The 17886-nt window shown below is 33.3% G+C and overlaps 3 protein-coding genes across 9 annotated transcripts; 1 reads left to right on the top strand and 2 right to left on the bottom strand.

Moving 5' to 3' along the window:
- Positions 1–1443: 1443 nt before the first annotated feature.
- On the bottom strand, positions 1444–7261 carry LOC126669143 (uncharacterized). 4 transcript variants are annotated; one of them, XM_050362509.2, is made up of 14 exons: positions 7115–7261; positions 6883–6939; positions 6742–6813; positions 6524–6627; positions 6061–6210; positions 5517–5747; positions 5278–5355; positions 4093–4613; positions 3884–3994; positions 3304–3791; positions 3026–3194; positions 2254–2493; positions 2044–2178; positions 1444–1699 (listed from the first exon to the last, which is right to left on the bottom strand). In XM_050362509.2, the coding sequence occupies exons 4-14, from the start codon at positions 6621–6623 to the stop codon at positions 1568–1570; spliced, it is 2355 nt and encodes a 784-aa protein (XP_050218466.1). In that variant the 5' UTR covers positions 6624–6627; positions 6742–6813; positions 6883–6939; positions 7115–7261; the 3' UTR covers positions 1444–1567. The 4 variants fall into 4 exon arrangements, with proteins under 4 accessions (XP_050218466.1, XP_050218468.1, XP_050218469.1 ...); XM_050362511.2 differs by lacking the exon at positions 5517–5747 and having other exon boundaries at positions 6742–6939; positions 7115–7260; XM_050362512.2 differs by lacking the exons at positions 5278–5355; positions 5517–5747 and having other exon boundaries at positions 6742–6939; positions 7115–7260.
- A 623-nt stretch (positions 7262–7884) lies between these two features.
- LOC126669060 (protein ACTIVITY OF BC1 COMPLEX KINASE 1, chloroplastic) lies at positions 7885–13497 on the bottom strand. Of its 3 annotated transcripts, none has more exons than XM_050362369.2 (14): positions 12994–13497; positions 12687–12893; positions 12506–12595; positions 12248–12394; positions 11745–11909; positions 11455–11595; positions 11194–11373; positions 10812–11007; positions 10154–10281; positions 9181–9252; positions 8844–8956; positions 8614–8761; positions 8388–8457; positions 7885–8297 (listed from the first exon to the last, which is right to left on the bottom strand). In XM_050362369.2, the coding sequence occupies exons 1-14, from the start codon at positions 13279–13281 to the stop codon at positions 8233–8235; spliced, it is 2010 nt and encodes a 669-aa protein (XP_050218326.1). In that variant the 5' UTR covers positions 13282–13497; the 3' UTR covers positions 7885–8232. The 3 variants fall into 3 exon arrangements, with proteins under 3 accessions (XP_050218326.1, XP_050218327.1, XP_050218329.1); XM_050362370.2 differs by having other exon boundaries at positions 13010–13088; XM_050362372.2 differs by lacking the exon at positions 12994–13497 and having other exon boundaries at positions 12506–12581; positions 12687–12807.
- A 2006-nt stretch (positions 13498–15503) lies between these two features.
- Positions 15504–17883, top strand: LOC126666755 (replication protein A 32 kDa subunit A). 2 transcript variants are annotated; one of them, XM_050359616.2, is made up of 10 exons: positions 15504–15683; positions 15803–15913; positions 15987–16084; positions 16162–16203; positions 16330–16407; positions 16758–16836; positions 16967–17062; positions 17142–17221; positions 17327–17395; positions 17489–17883. In XM_050359616.2, the coding sequence occupies exons 1-10, from the start codon at positions 15579–15581 to the stop codon at positions 17562–17564; spliced, it is 834 nt and encodes a 277-aa protein (XP_050215573.1). In that variant the 5' UTR covers positions 15504–15578; the 3' UTR covers positions 17565–17883. The 2 variants fall into 2 exon arrangements, with proteins under 2 accessions (XP_050215573.1, XP_050215572.1); XM_050359615.2 differs by having other exon boundaries at positions 16961–17062.
- The last annotated feature ends 3 nt before the right edge of the window (positions 17884–17886 follow it).

Here is a 17886-nt window from a genome sequence, read left to right as displayed (position 1 = left end):
ACCTCAATTCAGTTAGGAGAGCTTCTTACCCACTCAAACACATCTTGATTTTTTTTTAATTTAATGGTGAATATATTTATAAGACAATTAATGATTACATGTAATTCAAAATAAATAGTATGGATGGGTCCGTATGACCGTAATTTCTTTTCATTCTCCACTAGTTTTATTAATGAAAAAAAACAACATAACTTTTCTAAAATATAAAATTGATAAGATAGAAACATGAACTATATGAATTATTCTTTGTATTTTTACATACTATTATAGTTAAGTTAATATTTTATAATTATTTATTGATGAAAAACATATAACTATCCAAATTTAATAATATATTTTTTGATCTAAATTACAGCATTTATATTATATCAATATCCTCCCACAAGTGCTCCCCCTCCCTAATTATCAAAAAAATATTCTTTTCTATTGTTAGTTTTAGTTTTAGTTTCATTTATAAATAATAAAAATTAAATATTACACATTTAACTAGCTAAAATAAATTATTCCACTTCAATATAACTATATCACTTAATAATATAAACTATACTATTTTGATGTAATTATAAATTTCTAAGTAATAAATATTACTAATATAAGTTACATTAATAATCAATAAGTTATTATTATAATTTTGTATATAATTTTATTTTCTTCTTTATATTTTTGTTAATAATTTTTAATTAAATATTATACATTGAATAATTAATTTACCTAAAATGGAAAAAAATGCTTTGCTTGATAAAATAAACTACTACTTTAAGATCATTACATTACTTATATTATAATTATTAATTAATAAATTTCTACTAATGTAAATTATATCCTTAATTAATAAATTAGTATTATATATTTATAATTTATTAAAATTATTTATTTTCTTTTTTATATTTATTATTATAATTTTGGCTAATAGCACAATATTATTTTATGATTTTGTTGAGCTCTATTAAAATTATTTTAGGTTTTGATTTTAAAAAAACTTATATGAATCTAAATACATACACATAAAATACAAAAACTAAACACTAAATTTCATATTTATTTTCTTCTAGTCTTTTCTTTCAAATTCTTAAGTAATACCATATGAGGTGCTACTGCAAACTATAAAAAAAAAATTATATATATAGAAAATTTAAAAATTAAGATATATTTAGAAAAAGGCTAAGATTATGGATAGATAAACTCAATCTATTAAAATGTCCTTTTGGCTGCTCAAATCTGAGCAAAAATATTGAATGTAAATAATCATAAAATGATACAAAATGAAAGATTAGTTTTTACCAAGTCAATTAACTAGTTGTTTTTTTTATCAACGTATATTAGTATTTTGGTCATTTTTGCTCAGATTTAGAAATTGGACGACCAAACAAAAAGAACTTTAGACTTGTAACTAAAAATATTAACTTTCAAAAAAGGATCCGAAAATAACAAGAAAGAGGTGAATTGACAGAAAGAATAAACTAATTATACAAAATGAATAATTTTACAGAGTTGAATAAGTTGGCCATCATTGCATAAATATATAACCTCATGTTATTATTTCCTGCAAAACTAGCATTAGATATAATTACTCCACCTCTTCCATTACCTTGGTTACAACACCTAAGGCGATAGTTCTTCCTAACACTCTCAGAGACACTCTTCCAATAGCTTTGCAATTTGAAAACTCTAAGACGCAAATCGGAGCATGCAAATCCACCTGCAATCAAACAGTTCAACAAAGATACGATACTCGGAAATGTCTAAATGAGCAAAGGGTCATGACGTCCCTCAGCATGAGGGTCAGGGTCAATTAACATACACTTAACAATGTCAATCAAGTAGGGACAATACCCTCTAATTTTAGATCAATTACCCTCAAATTATACAAAATGAACACGTTTTCGGACTGCAATGACCTCGTTTGGGTGTTAATTGATCTAAAGTTAGAGAGTATTGTTGCTAATCGACTAAAATTGGTTAGTGTGACTTAATTGATGCCAACTCATAGCAATGACACTTGGTTCATATCTAAATTATGGGAATGTTGCATCGTTCATTCACCTCAATCACTGCGTGTTGCTTTGGAGTCAGACATCGTGGTGCTTTCTTTATCACCTTGCCTGTTTTTGGATCAAGTAATGATATTATCCTCGTTACTCTTGCTGCCTCTTTTGTGTGGTATAAATGAAACTCCAGCTGCATTCATTAAATTGTCAGCTTATATATGCAAGCACCCAGGGGCAGGACACAAGCAAATACGAGAGAGCTTACTTGAGACCCGATCAAAATTGGGGTTGCAAAATCTAGCACCAGCACCTTCAACTCCAAACATTTCGCAACAGCAACCGGGAAGTCAGGGTGGCAAATAGCACCTCCAGCTATCACATTGCTCCCATCAATACCCCCTAGACTCACAGAAACGTTGTCCCCTGCTCTTGCAACAGAACAGGGCCGTGAGTCACGCTCTATGCTACGCACTGTTCCTACATCTCCTGATGGCATAACCAAAACCTGCATCACCACAGAGCAACTTTCACAGTTAAAGGTACAATATAGTAACAGCACATACACTAGCTTAATAAAAAGGTGTTCATTTACAATTCTCTTTTGGGATTGTGTAATTTTTTAAAAAAGAAGAACAGAGGCTGGCAATGTTTAAACCTCAACCTTCCTCTAGCAAACACTCAACCTTGGGCTGGGTTACCAGCCCAATGACCTTGATTTCTTTATTATTCATACAAATTCAACTGGAAAAGTAAGCAGCTTATTATCTATTGCATTATCATGCAAGAAGAAAGCTTTATAAACTGGAACATCCAGGCTACAAGAGAAAAAATCCTCATATAGCTTATCCATAATTAAAGATAGAAAAAGAATACTGCATATAAATGTAGAAATTATCTCTACTCAAATGCTGTTTTCTACATGTGTACTGATTTAATCATCTTACTGTTGCAGTTCCAGATACTGATTTCTCATTCTCTATGAAGGCTTTTTCAGAAGTATCAGAATAGCAGAAATAACAAGTGTTAATACTACATACCTTTGATCCTGTCCGAAGTGCTCCAGCCTCTATTTTACCACTGGCTGACACCTGTCCCATTGAAGGCAACTTGATAACATCACATATGGGCATTAGTAGAGGTTTTGAGTAATCTCTTGTGGGTGGTGGAAAAGAATCAATTGCATCCAACAGACAAGGCCCATGATACCTGTAGTTCAAGAACAAAACAAGGTGTTCCATTTATACTGATTAAATTTTGAACTTCCCAGCTTCATAGTAAGGTAAATAGTTGATGTAACACAAGCAATTGCACTCACCAGGATGACAAAACAACATTAGAAGGGGCTGATACTAAATTTTGATTTTCCATGACACTCAATGGAACCCATGTTACTGAGGAATCCTTAAAGCCTACAGAACGGAGAAATGTTCCCAGTTGTGTTTTAATTAAATCAAACCTATCTTTGGAATATCCCACGGAGTCCATTTTGTTAATAGCAACTATAATTTGGTCCACCCCAAAACTTCTAACAAGTTGGGTATGCTCTCTTGTTTGGCCCTTCTTACTGTCCATGCCAGCTTCAAAAGCACCTATACAGGCATCTATAACAAGAATTGCAGCATCAGCTTGTGTTGCCCCAGATATCATGTTTGGGACAAAATCCTTGTGGCCTGGGGAATCAAGCACAACAACATGAAATTTTTTTGAATCAAAATAAGCAACAGCCACTGTCATAGTTATTCCCCTTTCCCTTTCTTCAGGACTCTCATCTAGAGCCCAAGCAAAGGCAAAAGACCCCTTCCCCTGTTCAATTAAAATTATTATAATTAGAAAATCAAGTTTTTTTAAAAAAATATGAGAATATACACAAGATGTTGGCGGCAATGCGGCATTACCTGTAATTTAGATTCTTTTTCATATTTGTGCATTTCTTTTTGGGTTATTCGTCCTAAAAGATGTAGCAATCTCCCAGAGAGTGTTGATTTTCCTGAATCCACATGGCCAACCTGCAATAATATATAAGGGAGGTTTGACAATTATAGACCATTTGCATTGATGGACCCTCCATTACTGGATTATATGACTACAGCTAGATCCGACTTACAATTGCAAGATTCAGTTGAGTCATCGTATCATCTGCTTTGTCGGGAAGCATCCATTCATCAGGTTGATACTGTGCATTAGATTTAGTGTTTTTAGCAATAACACTACTACTGGATTTATAAGACACATTCATCCTGTTCACATTATCACTGAGCCTATACATCTCGTCCCTGGTCATTGAAGACGAGCTGCTATCATTCACACTTCTGTTCTTGCCTTTCGTCATCAATGCAGATGAGCTCACTGACATTTCGTCACTTAATTGAATGCTGGGTGTACTATCCTTTGGGAACTTGCTCCTGACTCCAGGTTTTGGCATACTTGAAAACAAGCTATCCGAACCTAACTGTTTAGTGGCCACTTCATTCTTTGCATCTACAATCTCATCCCCAATACATCGTTTGCCTTTAGGCACCAAAGGAAAAGAATCATCTACCTTTTGCACAGTGGATTGTGCATTAGTTGCACCATTCTCAGTTGTGCCTGAAGAAGCTTTTGGAGGTTTGAAGTTCAGAGAATCGGCTACAAGCAAAATGCAGAAATCAAATTAAGATGTTGAAGGAATTGAATACAGTATATTTACTGAGAACAGTATAAAAATATATGCAAGAAGTGCGGTTAACCAAAGATATAGTGACTAACAATGCCCAAATTTAGTCTTGAAGTGAATAGGGAGAGGGGGCCTGTTGGGATGGCTTTAAGAAAATTTGATAGCCTCTTGGTCGTTTCCAACGAACCTAACAGAACTCAGTCCTTAATAAAATAATGGACTAGATACAACCAAAGACAACGCTTTAAACCCTCTAGATTGCAACATGAGGTATCTTATCAATGGGTTTCAGTTGTTGCCTTTTCCTATTTATATACCCCATGAGCACACTGTCTTTGAAAGAGAATCAAAACTCGAACTCTCATCTAAAGCTTCTCTCTGTAGCATACTCTTTGACGACATCATTGACTCCATCCATCAACGGAATACCGGTACACAACATTTCACATGAGGGTCTATTAAGATAGCCTATCTTTACTCAAGTTCCTTTCAATAACGCATCTTATTTTACTAGTGGTGTTTGTCAAACTTTATACATTTGGATACAGATGATGAAGTTCATAAATGTATATTTTATACATACTGAATATAAATGACCTATCAATTCTAGTTTTGCATCCATAGAATGATATATACCTCTTGAACCCCTTTTTGAGGAATGCAATCCACTAGAAACCAAATCGTCTGGAGATGGAACATCAAACTCGAAAGGAACTGTATAGTTTAGAAGTGCAAAATAAGAATACAATTACTGATTCTTTTAAGAAAGAAAATTGGGTCCAGTTCAAGCACCAGCTAGAGAATCCAACAAAAAATGCTTAGACAAAAGGATTCTCGTGTTAAAGTGCCCAGCGATTAATATTATATGTTCAGACCTATTTTTTTGTGGGAGTGGCTATGAGAACTAAAAGCCTTTTGGAATTCATGAAAGTTTCCTTGGAAATTCTCATAGTCGAGAAAGCTACTGTTCCCCGGTGCCCCTTTTGTCACAGGATCGTCATTCTGCAGCTGAGCTACTACAGACTTGCGAGGTGTCCGATGTGGCAATGATGCAAAAAGAGACTTGGCCATTATAGATACTCCACAGTCTTTGCACTCACTCTCAGCTGCATGAAAGAGATCTATTCTATAAAAGGAGAGCAACTTGAGAGGAAACCTAAATAACAAGGATTCTAATGCAAGCTTTCTACAAGGTGATCTAAACCAGAAAAGACATCATGGGGCACCATTGCCACAACTATGCCAATAGGCTTGTGTCTTAAAGACTTTCTAGGAACCAAATAAAATAATGTTGAGCAAAAGAGTTTATTCCATGTCCATCAGAATAAGTCTAGATTAAAATGAATCTGCACAATGTTCACTTCTAAATACTTAAAGAAAAGCTAAAATAAAATTTTGTCAAATACGGAATTTGCATACCTGTTCTCTTATTGAGATTGCCAGAGGTCGGATTACGAATTACCCCACAAATGTCACAAACAGACATATATTCTTCATTATCATAGGTGCAAATAGAGCAGCGCCACTGCCTAGCCGTATCAATTCCTTGCCTAGGCTCAGGTGCTTTCCCTGTTAGAGAGATCACAATCAAGCACAATCTACATGAAGAATTTGTAGAATATCACCATGACAATTTAGAAGTTTAGTTAACGAAATCAGCTACAATTACATTAAATAAATGCATGAACATGAGTATAAAATACCAAAAACATCAATTTGCAGATCACGTATCTTAAACAATTAGAAAGATCACGAGAGGAAGAAGAACAACCTATAAAAATATCTGGCTTAAGCAAGAAATTGAAAAATATGAAACTTTTAATTTTTCAACAAAAACTTCTATGCTTGCACACACTAACATTCATAGCAAGGATTTACTAACCATGGTCCTCCACATCATATTCATACTCATAATCATCGAACTCTTCATAATCATCATAATTTTCATCGTAATCAACCCCCGTTTTTATTTTACGGGGCATGTTGCTGGCAACAAGAAACATAAGAAGAATTAAAAAAAGCAATCAACCTTGTATCAAAATTTGAATCACATTGTAGCATAAAATACACAAATATAAATGATAAAAACAGAATTCCTACCTAGAAAAACGCTGCCACCGACAGAGAATCAATCAGTTAACAACTGCACATGCCAATTGAGCTAAAACTAATCTAAAAAATCAAGTAAATCAGATAGATTATAGAATTTTAATCTGGAAAACCAGCAACAACAGCACTAACTTCGAATTTGAATAGAATATAATTGTTTTCTCTTCCTTTCAGTCCTCGACGATGAAACTGCACATAAAAAATTTAAAAAACAAGCAAAAAGTTGCAATTTAATTTACTAATATGTTTAACATTGATAATTAATCATATATAATAAACAACGTTGTTCGTATCTGAAGTGTATAAATTCTAAGCAATTAGTAGTTTGAGATTAAGTAAGAATTTGGAAATTATTAGGGTTCACCTGAGGAAATCGCAGTGAAGTGATTAAGGCGGGCCACCGCTCGCTCGTACTTTTTCCCTTTCCTTTTCCCACTCTCCAGATGTGAACAGTGCCACTCGGCTATCTGAAATTTGCTTTTATTTAAATTTTCTTTCTTAGCATTTAGCAAAAGAATATCAATGAGATAGAAAGTTCATCAAAATTTATATTTAAATGACATTATAATTTATTTTTATTTTTTTTGTCAAACATTATAATTTATTAGGATTATCATAAATGTAAATTAAATTCCACTGGGAAATATTAAAATTGCGTCTTAAAAATATTTTACTAATTTATTTATAATAAAAATAAAAAATGGAAAATAGACATCACCATAATTATAATAATATTTTAATAAATATGAAATATTAAATTATGATAAACAATTATAAAAATTAGACTTTGGTTCAATATATAAATATTTTTAAAATAATTAAATAATATTATATATCAAATAATAATACATAAAATTTATTATAATGGTCTCTAAATATGATTACAATAATTTAATTAAAATTAAAATTATAAATATATAAAATAGAAATAAATAACAGATTTAAATAAATATCACCCACATGCATAATGCATGACTGAAAATTAATTTAATAAATACTAGTATAATTTAAGGTTTTATATCTAATTATTTACATATATCTCTGCAGTTGTTGCACCAAAAAAAAGAAACTCGTGCTGTATTGTAGATAAATTCGAAGGACTAAAACTGTTTGTTATACAAAAGGTGGAAAAAATAAAATCAATAATTGAAGTTTTACTTCACTACCTCAATTTAATTCAATTTGCAAAATAAACTACACTGTATATATTATACAAGCAAAAGAGTGATGTGCTGAAGATATTTAGGCTCAGATTACAAATCCCGCAAAAAAGGTAATTGAATCTCAACAGGCAAAGCATTTACTATACAAATGCTGAGAAATTATAATAGACTACAAAATACAAATGTTATTTCCTGTTGCTTCTATACTGCACCCTTTTCCCTGTGTGTTCTTTCTATACAGACTCTGCAAAACCGTGAAGCCTGCTGCTTTTGGCATCTATATTCTTTACATGATGCCTCACCGAGCTCTCATTGCCCTTCACCTGTCATACAACACCTTGTCGCTCCATGAAAGCATGAAATCCCGGATAACATTTGGAATGTCTGCAATTCAAATGTCAAGCACACCAATCAAACACGCTTCAATATGCCAACTAATTCGACAAGTGATATTATTAAACAAAAGTAGATTACCCCGTGCAACTTCTACCGCAACTGAGGGCATGTCTATTTGATCTTCAACCAGTCTATAAACATCTACAAGCTGTAGAAGACGCATCAAATATCTCATTTCAGGATACAGAATTATCAGAGTTAGAGATAAACTAGGCAAAACAGTTAAATTTTAGCTTTCCTGCAATTAGATAGCATATATATAAATAAATAACAGAGAAACGATTTACTAACGAAATACACAAACCTCTTCAATGTGAAGCTTTGAATCCTCGGTGAGAGCCAAAAGCAGTTGTCTACGAATACCTTCATCAACAAAGAAAAGACGAGCTCCGTCTCTGATAGTGTCGGTCAGATCTAGCTTCCTTTGTGCTTGCCCGTTTCTTGAATTTTGCCTAAAAGGAAAATAAAACTAAATAAATCTAGGTTCTTCGAGCATTTCGAGTAAAATTAGTTTGATGGACATGAAAAACAGACGTGTTCTTCACTTGCAAAGCTGGATTGCTGCTCATCTTGGTTACATTTTCCTTTGCAAGAACAATGAGGTTCTCAAGCCGTTTCCATTGGAAAACACTGTCTTTAAACAGAACCTGTCACAGGAAGAAGATCATTATCGAGGCACTACTACTAGAGAAACCACCCATGGTTGATGCAAGTGCAACATGATCTTTTAAAGGAATTATTACAGTTCAAGTAAAATTCTTTAAGAGGATCACCCTGAGCTGAGAATATTTCTAGGTCACATTTTAATGTAACAGAAGATGCACTATAGCTGCAGGAGATAATTTTTACTGCATAAAAGATTTGAACTAACCTGTATGAGGCGTTCACGTAGAGCTGGATTTGGGTCTGTCAATAGACGCTTCGCCACATATGGGTATGCGACCTAGCCAAAAATCAATGGAACTCTTAATTAGGCAAGCTTAGCACAATAATTCAGGCTTGGAACAGCAATTCAATCTATTTAAACAGCACAGGAAATAAACTATACTGATATTTACGCCTATAGCTTCTATATAAAGGAGTAAAGGGTCATTCCGATCCTCGAGCTTAAAGTCGGGCTCATATAAATCAAACTTAGTCTATTTTGACAATGTAGTCTATACTCTTCAAAATAAAGTCAATGTCACTTACTTCCTCTTATAGTCTTATGTATTCTCACAGCACATGAAAAGCAAATATAAAGATATCTTAATTTAACATCTTATGTGGATTTTAATATGTTCCTTATCTTTTATATAGTATTTTATATCAATTTCAACATATTTGTATTTAATATATTTAAGGCTACTTTTCACGGGCTATGGAAACACAAGAGTGGATGTAATTGACCCTATTTTTGAAGAGTTATAGTTTAAATTCTAAATAAATACTCCCTCCATTTTTTTTAGTTGTCCATTTAGAAAAAATTACACATACCAAGATAATGCTCTTTTTGTCTTAAATTACAAAAAAAAATACTAATATAACCCCATTAGTTAATAAATGCTTTCTAAAGTAAAATATAGAGTCATTTATTAGGCATGGGTAAATTTGGAAAATAAAGATTAAAATCACCTTAAATCTCTAAATGGACAACTATTGATGGAAAAATGTATTTGCCTAAAGTGACAACTAAAAAAAATGGAGGAATATCCCTTTCGTTTACTAAGTTTGATTTATATGACACTGTACCACAAGTTTTAGGACGGGGATGATCCATTGCTCAATAACTGAGTCATTAAACAATTATGAGAGAAAAAAGGGAAAAAGAAGAAAGAAGAAAAGAAAAATTGATAGGTATTCACCTCGAGAAACTTAAAATCCGGCTTCAAGGTGAAACAAATACCCTCTTGAGTCAATAAAGAACGAATAACTAGAGAAAATCTCTCTGGTATACGGATGGGGTAATTGTAAACCAACTGGTTGAACTTCCCTGCAACATGTATAAAACAGCAACCCATAGTTATCGTGATTGACTCACAAATGTCAAATGTTGCTTCCTACTGAATTTTCATGCCCAAGTACTGAAGTTTAAAAAGCATAGCGAAGATTTAGCCCAAAGAACCACTTAAGTTAGTGGAGAAGCAATTTAATTAGTAACTGACATTCAAGCCAAATTAATTGAAGTGCCAGAAAAATAGATAAAAAGAAAGTAAGGGAGACAAAACATGATAACAACTAATAAGGCAAACTATCACAGGAAGAAGAGCAAATAAAGTTGGATTTTGGAAGCAGCACCGCAACTATAGTCCAAGAAAAAAGCCCTTGTACATCTAACATGAATAAACTTGAAAATTGAAGAAGAGTTAAATATAGATATCTATTTCACCAAGATATATTTAATTTGAAGAAGAAGAAGCTACTATTTGAGACTTTTAAGGCTCATATTAGTAGTGCTGGATGAGCAAAAAGTTGGAAGCAAAATTGTGTTGCAAATAAACAAAACTAGATTCATACAATTACCTGTAACACTTCTAAAATTAAAGTCAGAAAGTCCTTTCCCAGCTGAGTTCTGCCAAATGGCTTCCAAGGCAGGAACGATAGGAGAGACATCAGTTCCCCGAGCCAAGAATCCAAGCCTGGTGAAATCATTTGCCATTTCAGCGTAGTCTTCATTTACAGCATGCACAACAGCATCTATTAGTATCTGCTTATTTTGCTGAAATAAAGAAAGCAGATCAGTAAGCAAAGGAATGGAAAGTGCACTCAAATGTTAAACCTAACTACAAGTTACTGTTTTCTGCTTGAGCCTCACTTATAAGAACTTTATGCGAAATTAAAGAAAATGGCCTTGTTTGTATGTATACTGTCTTTGTGCTATAATTACTGGAAACTAACATCATACCTGGCTGAGCACAGCAACATTCCCAAAGTCCACATATGCAATACGTCCATCTTGCATAGCAAAAATATTTCCAGGATGCGGATCTCCATGGAACAACCCAAATTCTAGCAATTGCCGTAAAGCAGCACTCACACCAACAGTTAAAAATCCATCTACGTCAATGCCAGCTTCCTTTATTGCCTGAGTTGCGTTGACAAAATATTAAGTGCTTTGATAGGACAGAGGGAAAATGAAAGTGCGCAACAAATTCAATGTCCAAACCTTTGGGTTTGTGCACCGAATACCATCTATCCATTCCATTACTATAACACGTGAACCGCATAGCTTTTTGTAAACCCGGGGAATTTTAACAGTAGGATCATCTTTGAAGTTTTCCAGAAAATCTTCAATATTCCGGGCTTCCTGAGTAAGACAGGAAACTGAGCTACCATTTTGATGGACAAAACATACAGAACGGGAAGGGGGTAACGAACAAGAAGGTTGTCAAGATTGATAAAATTCCTTATCTTAGTTTACACAAGAAGATTGTCAAATAAAGTTTTAAAACATACCAAGGTGTAATCCAACTCCTCCAATAGTTTTTCTCCAAATTCATCAACTATCAGTTCAGCATTACATCCTAGTTTCTGTAAACTGATGCCATTTAGGAACGAAGCGAGAGTCCTGAAAAGAAAAAGATCCCTGTAGATTATAGGCTCTATCTCCGGCCTTAGCACCTGCAAGTAAGCAACTCCATGTTATAAATGCAGACAAAATTGATAGCACTATGGTTTCTATTACAGATGAATGTTCTGAAATTAGATGTGTCAATCATAATGTGCTATTCAAAACAATATGCTACTGTTGTTGCAGTTTACAAATTATCGTATGAACAATGGAAGAACACATAAAAATAAAATTTGTTTACTTCATATATTCACACTCTAAGAAATGACAGAAGTTCAGATGATGACATGACTATGCTAATTTAAACAATCAGAAATTTACACCAGTCTACCGACTTTGCTACTATGCCATAAAAAGGATAAGCATGCTACTATTGACCTCAAACAACCTTAATTGCAACATCCTCTCCAGTGTCAAGCAAAGTAGCCCGGTAAACTTGACCCAAACTTGCAGCTGCAATTGTTTGTGATGAAATTTGACTGAAAACAGCTTCAAGTGGTTGGCCTAAATCCTCTTCTATAATCTTGAAAGCCACCTATCAAGTTGAACATTCACAGGGTTATGCAATCTACGAAATGATACAAATACTGCGGCATTCCAGTATTGCAAGCAGATATAAAAATGAGAAAAAGTGAAGGATATTTGCCTCGTTAGGGAAAGGAGGAACATCATCTTGAAGAATACACAGCTCACTCATGTAATCTTCTCGAATGATATCAGGCCTGTTAGCAAGAACCTGGAAAAATGAACAAAGAATGCTATATACATACACAATTACTTAAACACACACACACAGAGACAGAAAACATATAACTAAAGCTAGGTACCTGGCCAGCTTTGATGAATGAAGGGCCTAAATCACACAGAAGGTTTCTAAGCTGACGCGCACGATACGGAACCACTTCTTTATCCCTTCCAACCAAGTAATCATACACCAAAGAAGACCAGTAGAATCCCAAATTCCATACTATTTCAACTCCGCGCAGCATTAGCGACAGTGTAGTTCCTCTAGTTTCCAACACCTTATTCCTCACCTATATACAAAATTTTCAGCAACAACAGTAATAAACAAAAAGGAAAATCACAATAAAATGATAAATATAAAAATTAAATTTGGTGGAATTAAATTCATACAGTCTGGGGAGTGTACTTGCGAAAAGGAACGCAAACGCCGCGTTCAATGTCGAGCTGCTCCATGGCGTCGCTAGACTTGCCGACCAACTCTGAAGTAGTTCTGATTCTCCGGCTGGTCGTAAGCGTTCCATTTCTTGAATTTTGAGGCGACGATGAAGCCGCCGCCGCGGCCGGCGCGATAGATGAAAATCTATCGTTTGATTTAGTTTGAAGGATTGAGCGGAGGAGTCTGTGATTCTTAGCGGAAAAAGACGGAGTGTTTATGCAATTCGGATGGATTAAATCCATATTAATGGATGGAGAATTGACGGTGTGAGTTGTAGAGGAAAAAATGAATTAATTGGGGAGGGAGAGTTGGTTAGTGAAATAATAATGGGGTGATCATGCGAAGGGAATGATATGATGAGCAGACCACATATAATTTGAGATGTGGATAAAGATCATGCGATGTGAGTGACGGGTCTGCTTCTACGGCTGTTGCTTGGGAGTTATTAGTGGCCAGTGTTGTGACAACGTTGTTTGACTTGTTGTTGCCTCTTAAGTAATGTGTGTTGCTCTTAATTGTCTTGTTCCTTCACTTCCTCAACTTGGTACTCCGACGACGACAAAATGTACAACTTGATTGGCTGTTCATTGCTTTTCCGCCTTTTTCAGAATGGCAAAATTACACTAACAGTATCTGAACTTTTTTAAATATTATATTTCGATGTCTAAACTTTAACTTTTTTTAATTTAATGATTCAATTTTTTAAACGGCTATCAAATGAGTGTTTTTAGACTTTTAGTCATATTTTGATCACCAGACTAATAAAGATAAAAACAGTTTTAAAATTTACCGGTATAATTAGTCATTTTAATGTATAAGTATGTTATTGCACATACAATATCAATTGTTTTATAATAATTATGCAATATTTAAATAAAAAAGAGTTTTTTTTGGCATATCAGTGACTGAAAAATGACTAAAACATAAATTTGATACGCTTTTAAAATGTTGAAGTATTAATTTAAAAAAAAAAATTGAAATACCAAAATAAAAAATTTAGGAAAATTTAGACATTGTTGATGTAATTTTTCCTTTTAGAATTTATTAGTAAACATGGAGTAATTAGGTTCAATTTGATATACAAATTCAAATAGTGATTATGATATTATTTTAATTTTTCTTTAACTTAACATTTGAAAATCAGTTTTAGAAAAAAGTTTTACAAATTCCATTGTAAAACTGTAAACTTTGTAAAAAAAAATTCAAAGATAATAAAAATTTATAAATCATGTCAATTTTGATGTTTTTTTTTTTATATATGTTGAATATATAAAGAAATAAAAATAAATACTGATAAAACTTCAATAACATTCAATTTAACTTTAAAATACTATCTTTTATAATTCTTGTAAAATAATTTTTCTTTTCTGATTATAAATTACTAATTATTATTTTTAATATTTAAAAAAACATAAAAATAACAATATTAAAATATTTAATTTTTTAAATTTATTATATATTATTTAATTTTTTCAATTTTATTAACGAATGGAATTATGGAAGTGAACAAAGCTCACCCAATAACGTAAAATGGATAAAATTACTTTTATTTTGAAAAAATAAAATAAAATTCTAGACAGTCCGAATATAACTGAGTCCTACTTTAATGAGGAAATTAGACTCAGCACTTGATTATCAAAAATAATTCCAAAAATACTTGAGCATCTTTTTTTTTTCTGTCAACACTTGATTCCACCTTTTTATTTCATCTAGCACTTGATTCCACCTTTTTATTTCATCCAGCACTTGATTTCACCCTTTTATTTCATCCAACACTTAACCCAACCTTTTTATTTAGTCCAACATTTAACTTTATTTTTTTATTCATCCAACATTTAACTCCATTTTTTTAAAATTTAGAATTTAGATTTTAGGATTTTAGGGGTTTAGGGTTTATGATTTTAGGGTTAGAGTTTAGTATGATTTAGGGTTTAGCATGATTTAGGGTTTAGGGTTTAAGATTTTGGATATAGGGTTTAGCATGATTTAGGGTTTAGGGTTTAGCATGATTTAGAGTTTAGGGTTTAAGATTTAGAATTTAGGGTTTAGGGTTTAGGGTTTAGCATGTTTTAGGGTTTAGAGTTTGGAGTTTAGGGTTTAGGGTTTAGGTTTTAGCATGATTTAGGGTTTAGGTTTAGTATGATTTAGGGTTTAGGGTTTAGAGGAATAAGATTTTAAGTGTTAGGTTTAATGTTTTTATTAAATCAAGTGCTAGGTGCAATTTATTTTGTTTTGTAAGTATTGTCCGCAAATAAAAACGAATATAAGTATTTTTGAGATTATTTTAACAAAATCAAATATTTTTCAACTTTTCCCTACTTTAATTTGGATTTCTTTCCAGAATCAACCGAACGGCCCAACCCAAAGTAACGCACAGGTGGCAACAAGACACGAAAAGAGAAAAGGCGGGAAAGATCAAAACAAAATAGCGGGAAAATAAAAGAACAGAGGTTCATATAATTTCAGAACTCTCCACAACAGGCCTTTCATTTTTCGCCTACACTTACTTCCCATCTATTATCTATCTAGGGTTTCAAAGATGTTATCTAGCAGCCAGTTCGATTCCACCCCAGCATTCATTGGCGGTGGATTTATGTCTTCCCAGTCAAATCTGCCCGCCGATTCCGGTCCATCGACCGTAAAAGTAAGTCACATCTTTTCAATTATCCATATGTCTTGGTGTTTTTTCAGATCTACTTAAATGATGATTAGGTTTGCTTATATTTGGGTTAATTAATTGATTTTCGTTTGCATATATTCCAGACTCGCGATTCTCAGGGTTTGGTACCGGTAACAATGAAGCAGATTAGTGAGGCTTCTCATTCTGGTGATGAGAAATCTAATTACCTGATCGACGGCGTTGATGTCACCAATGTAATTAATTTTTCATTTGTTTCTTTAAACAGTTTTTATTGATGAGGATTTGCTGATATCTTTGATGCTGTAGGTTACTGTGGTTGGAATGGTATTTAACAAGGCTCAAAAGGTTACCGAAACCAATTTTACCGTGGATGATGGTACAGGCCGGATTGGCTGTAAAAGATGGTATAATAAGCTCCCCCATGTATAAGCTTTTCATAAACAATTTTATTTATTTGACTCATATTCTGTAATCTTTACAGGCTAAATGAGATTATTGATACTAATGAAATGGAGACGATACAGTGAGTCTTCTGGCCAAGTAGTTGCGCTTAGTGTTTTATGCCTTGTCTTTTCTGATGATTCGCTGTAAGATCTTTAATATCCGAATTAATTTAATTATGTTTTTTTGGTGATGAATTTTGCATTAGAGATGGAATGTATGTTCGTGTTAATGGTCATCTAAGAAGCTTTCAAGGCGTAAAGCAGTTAGCTGCTTTCTCTGTGAGGTATGGCCATAATAAGGTTTTTTTTATTTGATGTTGATTATTGCAGCAGAAGCTATTATCTTAAGAGATTGTTTTCATTCAAAATTCATGATGATTTAGAATTTGACATCGTTAGTTTTCCTAATTCCTTCTATAGCTCCTTATTTTCTGATCAGTAGTTTTAGTTTCTGTAATGTATAAAATGAACACAATTGAATGCGCGATTTTAATGTGTCTACTGTCTAGTACGAAACACAGTTGCCTTCAACCCGTACATCTAGCTTGCTTTTGTAATTAAAGTATCTAAATTCTATCTGTTAGAAGCAAATTAATGGTCTCATGATGTTTGATTTTGTTACTGTGCCTTACAGACCTGTAACCAACTTTGATGAGGTTACATTCCACTTTATCGACTGCATACATACACATCTGCTGAATTCTAAATCACTGGTAATCATCTTCAAAACTGATTTATTATGTCCATTTGAATACAATGTTCAAAATAATCAGAAACAGACCGAGTATAAGGGCATATGTATACTGTTATTTGATTTTGTAATTGCACTAATTGAAGGAGCAGGGTGGTGGCTTCAGTCAGTCTCAGGTGGCAGAATCATCTATGAACACTCCTGTGCGGAGTGGATCAATTGGACATCAGAGTTCGAGTTCTGTCCAAGTATGAGATTACTCTTAAAATTTGCTTTCTTTTGTCCTTATTTTTCTATAGGTTTGACTTGATGCTCTTTTTTCTTCAGTTGGCCAAGCAATATAGTGTTGATGGACTCAAGGATTGTGATCAACTGGTCTTGGACTGTCTGCAACAATCTTCAAGCATGTGAGTTTTGCACAAATAGTTTGATTTTCTTTCACTTAATATTTCTTTTAAGTTGCTGTTGGTGAAATCCATTTGCTGAACTTGAGGAATTGGTTGCTGTTGCAGGGGACAGGAAAAAGGGATGCACATGGACGAACTTAGCCAGCAGCTAAAACTTCCAGCGGAAAAGATCAAGTAATCTCTCTCTTGCTATGAAATGCCTTTATTTTTTCAACCTTACGGCCCTAAGTAATAACCTCCATTTATCTTTTGCTGTGTCTTTTCCAGAGAAACTATTAGATCTCTTGAAGATGAAGGCCTCATATACTCCACAATTGATGAATTTCACTATAAAGCAACCTGATGTAGCTTATAAACCCTGTTGGCTGCTTTGGATAGCTATTAGTTATGTTATGAATTTTCAGGTTATTGAGTTTAGTTTCAAATCTTTGTAGATAGCCAGTCTATTCAAATGAGTCATAGAGATACTACTTTAAGTTTAAAGTTTGTGTAATGACCACCTTGCCAAATGTTGGATTGTGTCCTAGTCGTTAATCCTATGGATCAGATATTTCTGATCCAGCTGATGTCTGTACTCTGCAGTGTTAACTTGATCGGATTTGGCGTTTCTGCGAAAATAGGTAAGCATAGAGAGATGCCATATTTAGCATTTATTCAACTCAGCT

Source organism: Mercurialis annua, linkage group LG2 (assembly GCF_937616625.2).
Source record: "Mercurialis annua linkage group LG2, ddMerAnnu1.2, whole genome shotgun sequence".
In the NCBI taxonomy this organism is placed as follows: domain Eukaryota; kingdom Viridiplantae; phylum Streptophyta; class Magnoliopsida; order Malpighiales; family Euphorbiaceae; genus Mercurialis; species Mercurialis annua.
Note: the sequence above shows the minus strand (reverse complement) of the source record. Positions and strands in the feature narration are given on the sequence as shown.

Bases quoted from the DNA above. Each gene is read 5' to 3' on its own strand.
- LOC126669060 (XM_050362369.2), bottom strand. From the start codon at position 13,281: ATGGATTTAATCCATCCGAATTGCATAAACACTCCGTCTTTTTCCGCT. The intron at 12,395-12,505 runs GCAAATATCCTT...TCAACTTGATAG, and splicing joins TTCCTCCTTTCCCTAACGAG to GTGGCTTTCAAGATTATAGA. The intron at 11,374-11,454 runs GTTTGGACATTG...AACGCAACTCAG, and splicing joins TTCGGTGCACAAACCCAAAG to GCAATAAAGGAAGCTGGCAT.
- LOC126666755 (XM_050359615.2), top strand. From the start codon at position 15,579: ATGTTATCTAGCAGCCAGTTCGATTCCACCCCAGCATTCATTGGCGGT. The intron at 16,204-16,329 runs GTGAGTCTTCTG...ATTTTGCATTAG, and splicing joins AATGAAATGGAGACGATACA to AGATGGAATGTATGTTCGTG. The intron at 17,396-17,488 runs GTAATCTCTCTC...TGTCTTTTCCAG, and splicing joins CTTCCAGCGGAAAAGATCAA to AGAAACTATTAGATCTCTTG.
- LOC126669143 (XM_050362509.2), bottom strand. From the start codon at position 6,623: ATGCCCCGTAAAATAAAAACGGGGGTTGATTACGATGAAAATTATGAT. The intron at 2,494-3,025 runs GTATGTAGTATT...GTGGTGATGCAG, and splicing joins CACTTCGGACAGGATCAAAG to GTTTTGGTTATGCCATCAGG. The intron at 2,179-2,253 runs GTAAGCTCTCTC...TAATGAATGCAG, and splicing joins CAATTTTGATCGGGTCTCAA to CTGGAGTTTCATTTATACCA.